Source organism: Phodopus roborovskii, unplaced genomic scaffold (genome assembly GCF_943737965.1).
Source record: "Phodopus roborovskii unplaced genomic scaffold, PHOROB, whole genome shotgun sequence".
NCBI lineage: Eukaryota > Metazoa > Chordata > Mammalia > Rodentia > Cricetidae > Phodopus > Phodopus roborovskii.
In genome coordinates this window covers 7,377,093-7,390,504 of record NW_026125489.1, presented here as the reverse complement: position 1 = coordinate 7,390,504, position 13,412 = coordinate 7,377,093, and the positions used below count along the sequence as shown (strand labels likewise).

The 13,412-nt window shown below is 45.3% G+C and overlaps 1 protein-coding gene across 1 annotated transcript in view; it reads right to left on the bottom strand.

The window, feature by feature from the left end:
- Positions 1 to 334: 334 nt before the first annotated feature.
- The window catches only part of Irak3 (interleukin 1 receptor associated kinase 3), a 53,150-nt gene continuing 40,072 nt past the window's right edge, over positions 335 to 13,412 (bottom strand). Inside the window, 5 exon segments of the mRNA XM_051176180.1 lie at positions 335 to 3,306; positions 3,309 to 3,735; positions 5,190 to 5,354; positions 5,442 to 5,504; positions 6,004 to 6,202. Coding sequence (XP_051032137.1) covers positions 3,191 to 3,306; positions 3,309 to 3,735; positions 5,190 to 5,354; positions 5,442 to 5,504; positions 6,004 to 6,202 — 970 coding nt within the window. The 3' untranslated portion in view covers positions 335 to 3,190.

The window sequence follows — 13,412 nt, the reverse complement described above, 5'->3', positions numbered from 1 at the left end:
TGGCTCCCGGAGTCATCATTAATTCCAGGGCAAGTTCATACTTCCTGTCTGGAATACTGAAGGTGTTCTGTTTCCTTAGGAGGCACACACAAATGCAAAGCTCAACTCAGGCAAAGAGAAACTTAGAACAGGAGGGGGAGGGCCCGTAGGTCCTCAGTGAGACCCTTTAACCATTACTATGGGTCCTCAGTGAGACCCTTTAACCATGAGGCAATGCGTGGTGCTATTTAGTCCATTCAAATGATTATTAACCCCGGAATGATAGTGCTAGGATGTGGGGTAAGGAGAAAGGTGCAGAGGCCTTTTAAAATACTGTGATTACTTTTTATTCGGGAAATGCTTTTTAATCGACGGTATAGGCCATTCGTAAACACATAAATTATTTTCCTGTCTTCAAAGTGCTCGACAAACGCATGATGAAAATGCCGACGGTTGCTCTGCCTCCTGCCTCAGTCAACAGCCTCACCACTGTCAGCAGGGAATTAATATAAGCAGGCATACTGGCTCCATAGCCACTCCCTGTCGCAAACTAAGATGGAAGCCGTCAAAGGTCAGAGTTTACTATTTACTCTAGGCTGAAGTTGGTGCAGCTCTTTTTAAAAGTCTTAAGTCAGAATCATAAAAGAGAAACATGACAAGATTTGGTGTCTGATAGCCTGGCAGGTCCCACTGTAATTAGCTGTCCACTTTCAGAATGACATGCAATTATCATCAGTAGCAGGATTACCAAGAGATGATTTATTCATTCCCTGACTTGACACACTATTGGAACTGGTTCCACTTACATGGTATTTATGAATTCCGTTCTCCCAATTCCTCTCCTGAGGACATCTTAGTGGATATTTCCCTTCCACACTATACTGTTACAAAGTTGCAATGACATACTACACTGTTACAAAGTTGCAATGACATACTCGTTTCTCTTGAGATCCTATAAATCTTTCCCCTTTTACAAAGTTGCAGTACCACATTAATTTGCTATTGAAACCATATAATTTTTGGCCGTGTTACACCCTCTAAAACTAGAAAGCATTTATCTCTTAGCTAGGAAGAGCCTTGGTCATACACATCCTGGGTCACTTATGTCCACAAAATGGTCCCTCCAGACAGCTCCTTAGAGCTGGTTATTTTCCTGGGAGTTTAGCTTGCATCTTCCCTGTGTAGTTAATGTCCCACTGTCTGTCTCCATCAGCTACATCAGCATCTTTCCAAACCTCATACTACCTGCAGCGCAGAAGCACAGTACGAACCCCCAGCCTGCCTGCACTGTTACAAACTGTATTTCCCGCTGATAACTTCAGCCTACAATTTACTAAATCTAGCAAATTAAAAATTTTATGACAACAGGGAATGGATAGCGGAGAACAAGTCTGAGGAATGGATAACTCTATGTTGGAAGATCTTCTCACTTAGCTGTTAGTAAAACTTAATGATGATACCCATCATTAAGGCCAGCACAGGTCTTAATGAAGTGCATTAAAGGGTTCTGACAAAATCAACTACCGCTTAGTCACAAAAATCCTAACCCTAACCCTAAACCCCTAACTCATTCTGAGTGAGCAACAATTGCTGAGGGAGTTTATGCAGTGAGTCCTCTCTGCTTGTGGATTAGAGAGGCTGAAGGTGTGCTGGTGGCGGAGGAGAGTCAGAGGAGTTGGGGGACAAGGGAAGGGTTGCTTTGTAGAACCCACACTTGAGCTAGGTGTTTAAAGGGGGCTTCCAGGAGCAACAGGAAGAAAAGTTATCCTGAAAGAGGCTACCCAGTGTCTTGGGGTCAGTTCTTTCCCCAGGACCCAAAATGACTTGATAAAAAATTTTGCACATTCTACTGAGGATGTAGCTGGTCTTGGAGTTAGTAAAACAACAACATACTGTAATTTTTAAATGTGATTTCTATAACAATTGGATTATCATGAGAAACTCTCCTAAGAGTTTAGATACATGGATGCAGGCTTTTGACTGGAGGAATTTACTCTCTCTACAGAACATGACTGAGCAAGAGTGAACTCCACTCCCTTCCAGGCAGGCAGGTTAACCAGTGGTGAACAAAAGATTAGGAACTGCCAATCACTGTGAAAAGACAGCTCTTTGAAAATGCATCCATTAGTATTTATAAATTAGACATTTCCTACAGCGTTTCCAGCAATTCCTGTGACCAAGGGAAGCCAACGGGATCCAATGGACTGGTCTTATTATAAGGATGAGCACTGATAGTTTTGGTGTTTGTTTTTCGTAGTGATGGGAAGACCATGGCATGCCACAAAGGCACACCATGCAACAGGTCTCATGTAAGAGATTTGGTGGGTGGGAGGAGATGGGGGGCAATACAAAAGGCTACCTCTGAGGATGGAAAAAAAAGGAACAGACCATGAAGGCTAGGGCTTTATAAAGGATATGGAGCATGGGCTTTGGGAGAACTTGCCACTAGAGGTGACAGTGGAAATGTGTTGCATTTGGAGCTGGTAATGACATGGCTTCTGGCATTGAGTCCTTGAGGATGGGCTGGTAGAGGGGATAGTGCCTCGTTCTGGGATGTGGGTGGTTCTCGGCTTACCAACTGAAGACTCAGTGGGGTGGTAATAGAGACTTGAGGATCCTGCCATTCTTCATTTGGCTCTGATTGTCAGAACCCAGGGTCTTGGATAACTCTGAATGGCTCTAATTTAGCTTGAGTATGACTGAGAGGCAGTCACCCTGTTATGCGGTATAATTTGTTTTTGTACACCATGAAGATGTGTCTTTGACAAGGCGCCTTCTGATTGGTTTAATAAAAGAACTGACTGGCAGGTAGCTAGGCAGGCAGTATAGGCAGGACAGCCAGACTCAGAGGATGATGGGAAGAAGAAGGGAGTCTCGAGCAGACGCAGAGAGAAGCAAGGTGGATGTGCGACGTTGAAAGAAGGTACCCCACATGGCAGAAGGTAGATAAGAAATATAGGTTAATTTTAAAATGTGAGAGTTAGCCAGCAACAGGCCTGAGCCATTGGCCAAGCATTCATAATCAATATTAAGTCTCCGTGTGGTTGTTTGGGAGTGGCTGGCAGGACAGCCAAGTCCACCTACATCCCTCGATAACACATTTCCTTGAGTCGTTCTGCTTGGGCGAATGGAAAGGAAGGAACAGAACTCCCTGGCTGCTGTTGTGCTATACAAACTCGCATCAGTAGTTCCCCTGGCCTTGTGTGTTCTTTCATGGTGACATTCTTCGTCCAGGTGCCTTCAGCGACATTTGCTTTTTTTTTTTAATTTTCTTCATCTTCTGGTGCTTTTCGGATTGTTCGTACTCACTGCAGAAGAGTCCAGAGGGCACCTCTTCTCCACTGGCTTGCCTCCACAAGAATGGCCTGGCACTTCCCAAGAGGAGCCCAATGTGACCTCAGTAGGTCTTAAGTCCTGGGATGCTGCTCCAGGCTGCGGGGTCCAACATTCTTCACAAGAGTAACTGGGGACATGGCAAGCAGCTTCACTTCTATCGCCCCCTGAGTTTCTGTCCAAGCCCAGAAAGGTAACCTCAGACTGACTGCACTCAAAGGGGATTTTCCGCGGCACTCTGTCTGTCCTCAAAACCTCTTCCTGAGGCACTGCGTGATTACTCTGGTTTTCATCATCTTCTACTGGGATACTTGGAATGTTGTCCAAGAACAGAGGTGAAGGACATCTGAAGGACTTCAGAGATGTGGGGGGGTCTTCTGCAAAATACAAGCTGGACTGCATGCTCTCCAGAGCGTTCAGGACCTGATTGGCAAGGAAAGAAACGTGAAGGGAAGCTTGAGTGACACTCGCTTTGATGGTTTCCTCTGTGCCTAGTAAAGAAATTCTCTCGTTTTCATAGTTAGGAAATTAAATAAGTAAAATTAAAAAAAAAGAAAGAAATCTAGCACAAACCCAGAATTTTGCATTAGAAAGGACATCAGATAGTGGTGAGGCTCCTTTATTTCGAGAGGCACATCAAGTGACTTGAAAGAAGGTGTGAAAGAAAGGACACACAAGACAGCTGACCTCAGACATGAACTGGCCACCACCTCACTCTGGCTGTCAGAGTCTTCCTGCATTTTCGACCACATTAAAATAAGGATTCTCACAGAGTACTTCAACAGCGACATGACCTCTAGTTCCCAAATGCCGGGATCGAAGAGGGTCTAAAAATATGAATCTCTTATCCCCAACCAAGAGAAGGTCACTAAAATGTGTGTGTGTTGGGGGAGAACCCAGGGTATTTAAACAGCTTCATACAGGATTTGAACATGCAGCTAGATTTGCAAACCAATGACCTAATATATTCATCCTCATTCTCCCTCTCCCTAAAATTATGGATATCTCCAGCATTTACCAAGTGTTTGTTTCTTTATATATTTCATCTCCACAAATGGCATTATTCTGGTTTTATGGTAAAGCTGAGGAGCAAAGGGAAATCCATACAACTATCTAGAAAGGCAAAGCTTTGATGCTGTACCCTCATCCTGGATCTCAAGTTTGTCCTACAACACTGCTGGTGGGTCAGGGTTCTACACTGAGAGCCATGTCAGGCCTCCTCTGTTTCCCTGGGTCCCAGGCCAGGTTCTTACATCTCCCACATCTCTACAGCAGAGTTGGGATAAAACCCAACTCCGAGAATAGAATAAATGCCCCCGTATCACCTAGAAGCTTCTGTTTGCAGTTTTAAACACACTAGCTCTCCTTTACGTCATCTCACTTCCATGGTGCTGGGCTGCCCAGAGTCTTACCGCTAAGGGTGATGACCTCTGAGTGTCTCTTGAGAGGATGTCCTGCCATCCATCCTGCTGTCTACGCTCAACCACAGCTAACTGTTGCCCTCAGCAAAGACCTGGTTGCCCCAGACTGCTGACCTCACTCTGTTCTGACTCTACCCTTCCAGTCATCCTAGGATTCTGACTGTCATCACACCTGTCTACCGGGTCAAAGAATCGTGTCTATTCAAGCTTGGAACAGTCACCACGCCTTGACTGCTGTGTATCCCCAAAATACACAACATGGGCATTAGTATTGGGTTATACATGAATACATTGCATATATGACAAATCAATATATTTTTAAAACACAGAAAGCAAATGTATGCTTTCTAATGGGCCAGATAGGTTAACAGGTGTTGAATAAAATACCACCTTCTAACTACTTTTTATTGGATTTTCCACGGCTCATTTTTTTAAATAAAACCTTGCATACCTTACCTCATCCATTGTAGGTCTTAATTTTGCCCGAGTTGCCGCACACTGTCCCGCCAGAGAGAAGAGCTTGGCAGAGAAGTTTCTAGGACAGGGGTGTATTTTCCGGTCTAGAAACGAGAGACACGAATTGAGGTCTCTGTTCTCCATCAGTTCCACGAGGAGATCCCGCTAGGACGAGGAGAAGACACACTTATTTCTTGGAACACCATCAGACAGCTAATTGGCAAACGGTGCCGGCGAGAGAGCAGTTCTTACCAGCTGAACATGTCTGGGGTCGTCCAGCACCACTTTACAGCCTGTCAAAACTTCCATGATCACCTGTAAGGGACACACACAAAGTCAGCCACGCAGGCTGAGAACATGCACAGTATGAACACGGCAATGGATTTCATTCGGATTAATGCTCTTGTATTTTATTACTTCATAGATTAGGGGAAATTCATGTATTGGAATGGTAACAGAAAATCAATAGGTATAAAAGTTAAAACTCTTAAAATGTTTTCTCCAAGCCACTGGCTGTCAACCTTCCTAAGGCTGTGACCCTTTAATACAGTTCCTCATGTTGTGTTGACCGCCACCCCACCCCACCCCCCGCCATAAAATTATTTTGTTGCTACTTCATGATTGTAACGTTGCTACTGTTATGAATCATGATGTAAATATTGAACGTGCGGGGTATCTGATATGTAACCCTGTGAAAGGGTCGTTTGACTCCAGAGGGGTTGCGACCCACAGGTTGAGAACCACTTCTCTGAGCATTTAGCATCATCTTGGCAGTGAATTCTCTTCCTTAGCTAGCCCAGTAGGTGACACTCACAATTCCAAAGCTGTAGACATCGGTTTTAATGGAAAGTCTTCCCTGTCTGATGTATTCTTCAGGCATGTACCATAGATGTTTCCTGCCACTGCCAGTCATGTGTATGGTAGCACTCTGATGTTCTAGGTGGGGTCGGAAGCATGCCATGGCAAAATCAGTTAGTTTGGGCTGGAACTCATCATCCAGAAGTATGTTTGTGCTAAAAGTGTGAGCAAAGACAAACAGGGCAAGATATCACTAAAGCATTTAGTGAAATAAAACATGGCTAGTTAATTCAAAACACTGGTAAGATAAAAGGCAAACATAAATGTCCATTAATGAGTGGGCATTCTAAAGTTTTCTCAAAGTATAAACATGGGCTGGAGAGATGACTCAGTGGTTAAGAGCGCTGGCTTCTCTTCCAGAGGTCCAGGGTTCAATTCCCAACACCCACATGGCTCACAACTTCAGTTGTCTGTAACTCTAGTTCTAGGGGACCAGTGACCCTCACACAGACACACATGCAAGCAAAACACCAATGCACAGAAAATAAAATAAAAATTAGAATATAAACATTAATATGTACGAAGCCTAAAATAACAATCCGACCCACAAACAGTGGCTATTTCAGATCCCGAAACATGCATGGATGCTGTGTCAACCAGACACTAAAGTTAAGCACAGCTCTTCTCAATGAGACCACGAGCTTGGTTTCAAACAGCTAATAACGGAATTGTAACAGGCAGAGAGATGTGTTGCGGAATGCTAGGCTTACTGGAGACACTACTCTAGAATGTCTTGAGGCGTCTTTGGTGGCCCCTGCTTTAATGGTAGTCCCTCCTCACAGTCCCATCTCTCTGCGTTTCATTCTGGTTTTGAGACTCATTTGGGATGTAAGTAACCAGAGAAGCAAAAGCAGAGTGCGTAAAGTCAATTTGTGGAGTTGTCGCATTAAAAGCAATCATTTCACATTTTGCAAGAGAGAAAGGGTTGGTTTATCTTATGCTTCAAAAGCCTGTCCTGGGAACAACAGGAAAAGAGAATCCGAAGGGGGTATGCATTTCACACTGCAGGGTTCCTTTCTCTGGTTCTGAGACCCTCAGTTCTGTCCTGTGCATTGGAGGCGAGGAGCAAAGGACAACAGAATAGTAACACTGTAACTGTTCTGGGAATAGAAAATCCATTGGCGGCCTGGAATGGCCAGGTAGGATGGAAAAGAAGGCAGCGGATGCTGCTGGAGTGGGTGCTGGCCATGAACAACTGGCCTTTCGTTTTCAGTTTTGCTGAGGGCTCTTCAGGGCTTGTTTGTTACATGAAGCTGCAACATTTTCTACTTAGCTTGCTCACCCAAATGTCAAGGGACAGAGGTTGTGCTATTTGTGCACTGTCACTAAATGTGGTAGAGGCCATTGGGTAAGATGCTCTTGCGCCTGGACAAACACTGAATCTTACCAATGCCCCAAAGTCTCTGCTGACCCAGAATGTGTACACAAACAGGTGGGGCTAGTTCTGAATTGAGAGCCTCCAGAGAAAGAGATGGCTCAGAGGCCATGTTGAGATTCATTCCTATGTCTAGTATTTAAGCACATTGGTTCCATGTTCATAACTAAGGTCTCGATCCAGACTTTGTCGAGGGTCAAGTTGACAACAAATAAAACAGAGGGATGCCCCAGGTTCCTTTAAGGATTAAAAACATGTTTTAAACTTTGACTTTTCCCTCCAGAGTGGAAAACAAACTGGAAAGTTCAGAGTCTCTTTGCTGTGGCCTTTTCATCTACGGGGGAATAAACCAGGGGCTATGTCCCCAAGATTTGTGTCAGTGAGCATAGTCCTTAACGTTCTCCCTGTCTGTCTTTTCTCAAGTACCCAGCCCTGCCCGAACAAGCCTGTGTCTCGTGAGGCCCAACTCTATGCCATTCCTTACCCATTCTTTCGTTTTCCCACTCAGAACAGGGTAGAACATGCTGCCATGTCTCTGAAGCTGTGCAACAGACAAGAGTTCTCCAGCACCAGGTAGGAAAACGTGATTAAATCTCCCATAGGTGCACACTTTACTTATGCCTGAGGCTTCTGGACCCACCCCGGTGCTTCTAGAATTCCGGGGGGGGGGGGGGGGAATATGAACACAGGAGTTTGCCAGCTGGGCAGGAGATGAAAGGGGGCAAAAAACAGTCTCCAGCTCTCCCAGCAGCACTCATGTGAGGCAGGAAAGGGCAGAGAGTGAAGTCTGGAAGGCCTTGAGCAAAGCCTGCAAAATTCGATACGAAAGAACCCAACCAGGAAGAGTAGAAATCCCCTACCCTCTGCCATGTAAATCCCTGGCGCAGGCTCATATACACAGAGACACTCCAGTGTGTCCGAAGGTGACCTATGGCTCATTATAATACTAAAACACACACTCCTGGGTAAAGATTTAAAATGCCAAAGGGACATGTGATGCATGAAGTTCTAAGTTGAATTACATGTAGAATACCAAGCCCAAGAAAGCCCACAGTATGCAAATAAGCTCAAAAGCCGATTATAAAAACCCCTGCTCTGCATGGCAGTCATTGGAGACCACGACCTTTCCCCCTGCCCCAGCCTGATTCCTTTCTTGGAAGTATGTCTTCTTTGCATACACTGTCTGCGTTGCTATCCACACCTCTCTGTCTAGTTCCTGGTTCCCAGACATAAGGCAGTTGATCCCCTCCAGAAGTGGCCAGCAAACCCTAATACCCATTGTCATCACGAGTTGCTGCCCTTCCGGTTTCTGCTACTCTGGGAGCCATTTCTGCATGCCCTTGCCTAGAAGAAGAAAAACACTGAACATCACATTTTCAATGTCTCTCTCTACCCCAGTGCTCCAGAAGGCATGATGTCCTCATTAAGGGCATGTTAGGGCCTTAGGAATAACCCGTGTGTGTGTGTGTGTGTGTGTGTGTGTGTGTGTGTGTGTGTGTGTGTGTAAATACATAAAGTGGTAGCTGATGGGAGATGCCATTATGTATATATGTTTCTCATACTGGTTAATAATAAAGCACTGTTGGCCAATAGGAAAAGAAGATAGGAGGGACTAAGAGACAAGGAGGAAATAGGAAGTAGGAAGGGGAGTCAAGATGGAGAGTCTGGAGAGAGCAGTATGCGGCAGCCGGCTCCGGTAAGAAGAACACGTGGACATACATAGATTAACACAAATGGGTTAATAACTAAGGCAGAGCTAGCCAATAAGAAACTAGTACCTGGCCAATAACATTGTATCAAATACAGAGTCTCTGTGCATTATTTGGGGCTGGGACAAGACCAGCAGCGGCAGGCAAGAAAAACCGTACTCCTTACAGGTAGCAGACTGGGGAGTTCAGCAAGAATAATAAAAAAATCCAAAATCAATGGATGGTGGTGGCACATACCTTTGATCCCAGCACCCGGGAGGCAGAGGAGGGTAGATCTCTGTGAGTTCAAGGCCAGCCTGGTCTACAGAGTGAGTTCCAGGACAGGCTCCAAAGCTACAGAGACCCGGTTCCAAACAAAACAAAACAGAAACCTGTAATCTACACCATTTACTTGACCCTACTGCAAGACGAGTAGAAGCCAACAGAGAAGGTGAGTCACATGTCTGGGACAGGTGGGCAGAGATGAGCTGGGTGACCACAGACCCTGCTACCCAATCAACCCACCGAGGACATGGGGGCATTGAGAGGCCACCCAGTAAGACAGGGTTATTTGAGGGTGCTGCTCTCACACACTGAATAACGACATCTGGTGGAAAGACAAGTTCTTACTAGCAGACCTTAGCGTAGAGCATAAATTTTGAACCGAGTGATTTATTTGGTTCTAAATAAAGGTTAACAGGAGCTGAGAGAGAGAAATGTCCGGCTTTAGGAAAGCGGGGATTGCAAAAAGCCCATCGACAATCAATCTCTCCTCTAATTCTTTCCCCTGCTTCAGCCTTAAATGGACTCTTCAAACATAAAGTGCCTTCAGCTACCACGCAGGTCAGCAGTCAGTTTATTCTGTGGTGTGAAATGGACTGACAAAATGAAGACTACACAGAGAGATGAAGTCATAGCAATACAATGGAAAAGGGCGGCTGGCTGGTAATTATGGCCGCTAAAGAGGCAGTCAGCGAAGCAGGTTTGGTCCTCACACCCCTGCTCATGTTTCTACTACCTTTTCCTTACTCTTTGTGGGTATTTGTTATAACAGAGGGGACAGCATGGCTGAGGACATGGGGCAATTCTGTACAGGTGGTGAATGAAGATGGAGGTTTCTGTCCTGGCTGGTCCCACAATCACTTACCCCCCCTCCCCAAAATACAGAGACGCTAGATTAATTATAAAACTGTTGGCCGATGGCTACGGCTTCTTACTGGCTAGCTCTGTCTTAATTATTAACCCATTTCTATTCATCTATGTATTGCCATGAGACTGTGGTTTACCCATAATCCAGCATGTTCCTCCTTCAACACCACGGCGTCTCCTGGGCTCTCTGCCTCTCTCCCCAGCATTCTCCTGCTCCAACCCCATCTATCCTTGCTGCCTGGCTAGTTGTGAATTTGTACCAACTCGGGGGTAATGGCTTATCTGTGCTAAGAAAGTTTCCACGACACTTGTTTTGAGGGACCAGATTTCCCCCAAGCAATACTACTTTATAGTGAGAACAGTTTTCTGGGCTCATCAGTAAATTTTCTAGTTTAGTTGAAGCGGTTAGGCCTTAAAAAGGATGATGATGTATAGAGATTAAAATGAAGATCATATATAGAGATTAAAAATGGAAGATGATGAATAGAGAGAGATTAAAACAGAAGATGAAATCCCTCCTTGCCTTCAACAACTCAGTGCCTACAGCCCCTAAACATCTTCGCCGCTGTGTATTTTCCCTATGTGCGTGCTCCATACCCCCATAAGGCCCTCCACCATGGCCTAGTTCCTCGCATTTCTCCATCCCTGTTCAGAGGCGGCCATCATGTACACACACACATCTCCCCAATAAATCTCTGGTGTGGGGTCTGTTGCGTGGTGCGATTTTTGAAGCGTTCCTTGGCCCTATTGCAACAAAACCCTTCCACAAAGGACATGTACTGTCCGTGGCATGGCAGTTATTATAACCCAAGACCCCTTCCCCAGATAGCCTGCCTTCCCTCAGATGTGGCAAAACCCAGTTTTCCCAGACTCACTGGTTTCTGGGAGAGTTGTAGACTCTCACACAACTTTGCATACCTAAGAATGGTACAAACTGTATTTCCCTGATAGGGGGGGCCCTCGGGTTCCAGAGTGGAGGAAAGGAGAAGGAAGGAGTAAGCCAGGTAGCAGCAGTCTGGTAGCCTGACTGATTAGCAGCCAGAATGCTTCATCATTTATACGAAATTCAGGAAACAAGTTGTTCCAAAACACAGATCATATCACTTTTCTTTCTGGACCTGTGTTTAATTTTTCTCTTGCACCTCTGGGGTCATAAGTTTAATCATCATTGATAAACTGTGACAGAACAGAGTTAACATTTATAATCATTTTCCCTCACGTTCCATCTTCATTGATAAACAGTTGTCTTTGACAAGCATTTTTACTCATCAGTCCCATAACCCAATTTTTAAGAATCTAGATGTATACAATAGCTCATTCTCAGACTGCCAGCTTTTGGGGCTTCAAGGACACTAAACAGATAGAAAATCCTCAAGCTAACCTGGGGAGGTTGCCATGTCCCTAGCAGTGTATTATTAACTATTAATGACCAGAGTGCCCACTGTCAAATGGGCCCCAGAAAAATCTTCAGGCCAAAGCTGCTGCAATTATCATTCAATCTCTGGCACAATTTAATGTTTATATTCTTTATAAAATTTGCTTCCATGTCTAATATGGCATTATTTTGCTCCTTGTTCATAAGATGCCACAGTGGTTCTGTGAGAGCTGACTTTTCTAAGAAAGGGAGGTCCTGACACTTCATTCTCTTATCATCTTTCAACATCATTCTTTGCTCATAAATGTAAGTCCCTGTGCAGGATAAAAGCAAGCAGCTAATCTAACTTTGTTGCTGTATATGTTGTGTAATTGTCTTAGTGTATAGTGGGAAGAGTTGCTGTCAACTCCTGAAACAAGCTTGGTTTACATGCCAATCCCAGTTCCCTCTCCCTCCCCTCCTCCCTCCCAACCCCCATCCCATCCCCTTTCTGTTCCTCAGGGAGGGTGAAGCCTTCCATGGGGGGGTGTCTCCAAAGTCTGTCATTGCATTTGGAGCAGGGCCTAGGCCATTCCCCACATGTCTAGGCTGAGAGAGTATCCCTCTGTGTGGGATGGGCTCCCAAAGTCCATTTGTATACTAGGAATAAATACTGATCCATTACCAGAGGCCCCATAGACTACCTACCTAACTAACTAACACCCACATTCAGGGGGTCTGGATTGGTCCTATGCTGGTTTCCCAGGCTATCAATCTGGGGTCCATAAGCTCCCCCTTATTCAGGTCAGCTGATTCTGTGGGTTTCTGCAGCCTGGTCTTGACCCCTTTGCTCATCACTCCTCCCTCTCAGCAACTGGATTCCCAGAGTTCGGCTCAGTGTTTAGTTAACCCACCAATTCTTGGTGACCTTTTTAAGTTCAGTTTGTTCCAATAATCTTGTTCCTGATTAAGTACAGGGGCAGATGTTTTAAACGATCTTGCAGCCTCATAGGGAGATCTCTGACTTCCTTATGCACATCGCAACCTCCAAGGTGTAAGAAAGACCTTCAAGTAGATAAGGATATCTCCCTAAAAGGGGTAGCGTATTCAGGACGTTTCTGGGGAAGCTTGGGAGCAATATTCCTGGGAGAAGGCATAAATGACTCGTAAGAAATTTTCCATCAACCTGACATTCCCAAACTGTACAAATGTTAAAAGCCCCCCCAAGCACGCAACATGCTGGGATCACAACCAAAGGCGGTGTGGCGGCCATTGTGCAGCTCAGCTGCGGAAGCTGTGCTGGCTGTATGACCTTTCCTGTTTCCATCAGATACGGCTGCACCATTTCCCCATCACATTGTGGAGCTCTCAGTATCTGCACTGTATTTGTGCAGGTCTCAGACAAAGAGTGCACGTTTGTTCATGATTAATGGGTGCGTGAGTCTCACCCAGTGCTGGTCCTTTTGATACCCAACTTTAGGGCTTGAACCGAGCTACCCTAGGGCCTCAGTTTCCATATAGGTAAGAAGGTCTGACGATGCTTGCTGGGTAAGAAGATGCCAGCTGTCTTATAGACAGAGAAGACCTCAAAATGCACCCTGAATGATGTGGCCTGCCTACTGCCCATGCCACCCATTAGCATATCTCATAATCCCAGGAAGTGCAGTCGAGTATCTCAGGAAGTGTTCAAGAACCCTGGAAATGGAGGATTACAGGGATGGCCCTGGAAACCTGTCACCCAGAGAGGTTAATTAATTTCCAGGAATCAGTTGAGTTCTGTATTATTTTCAGAGAAGTCC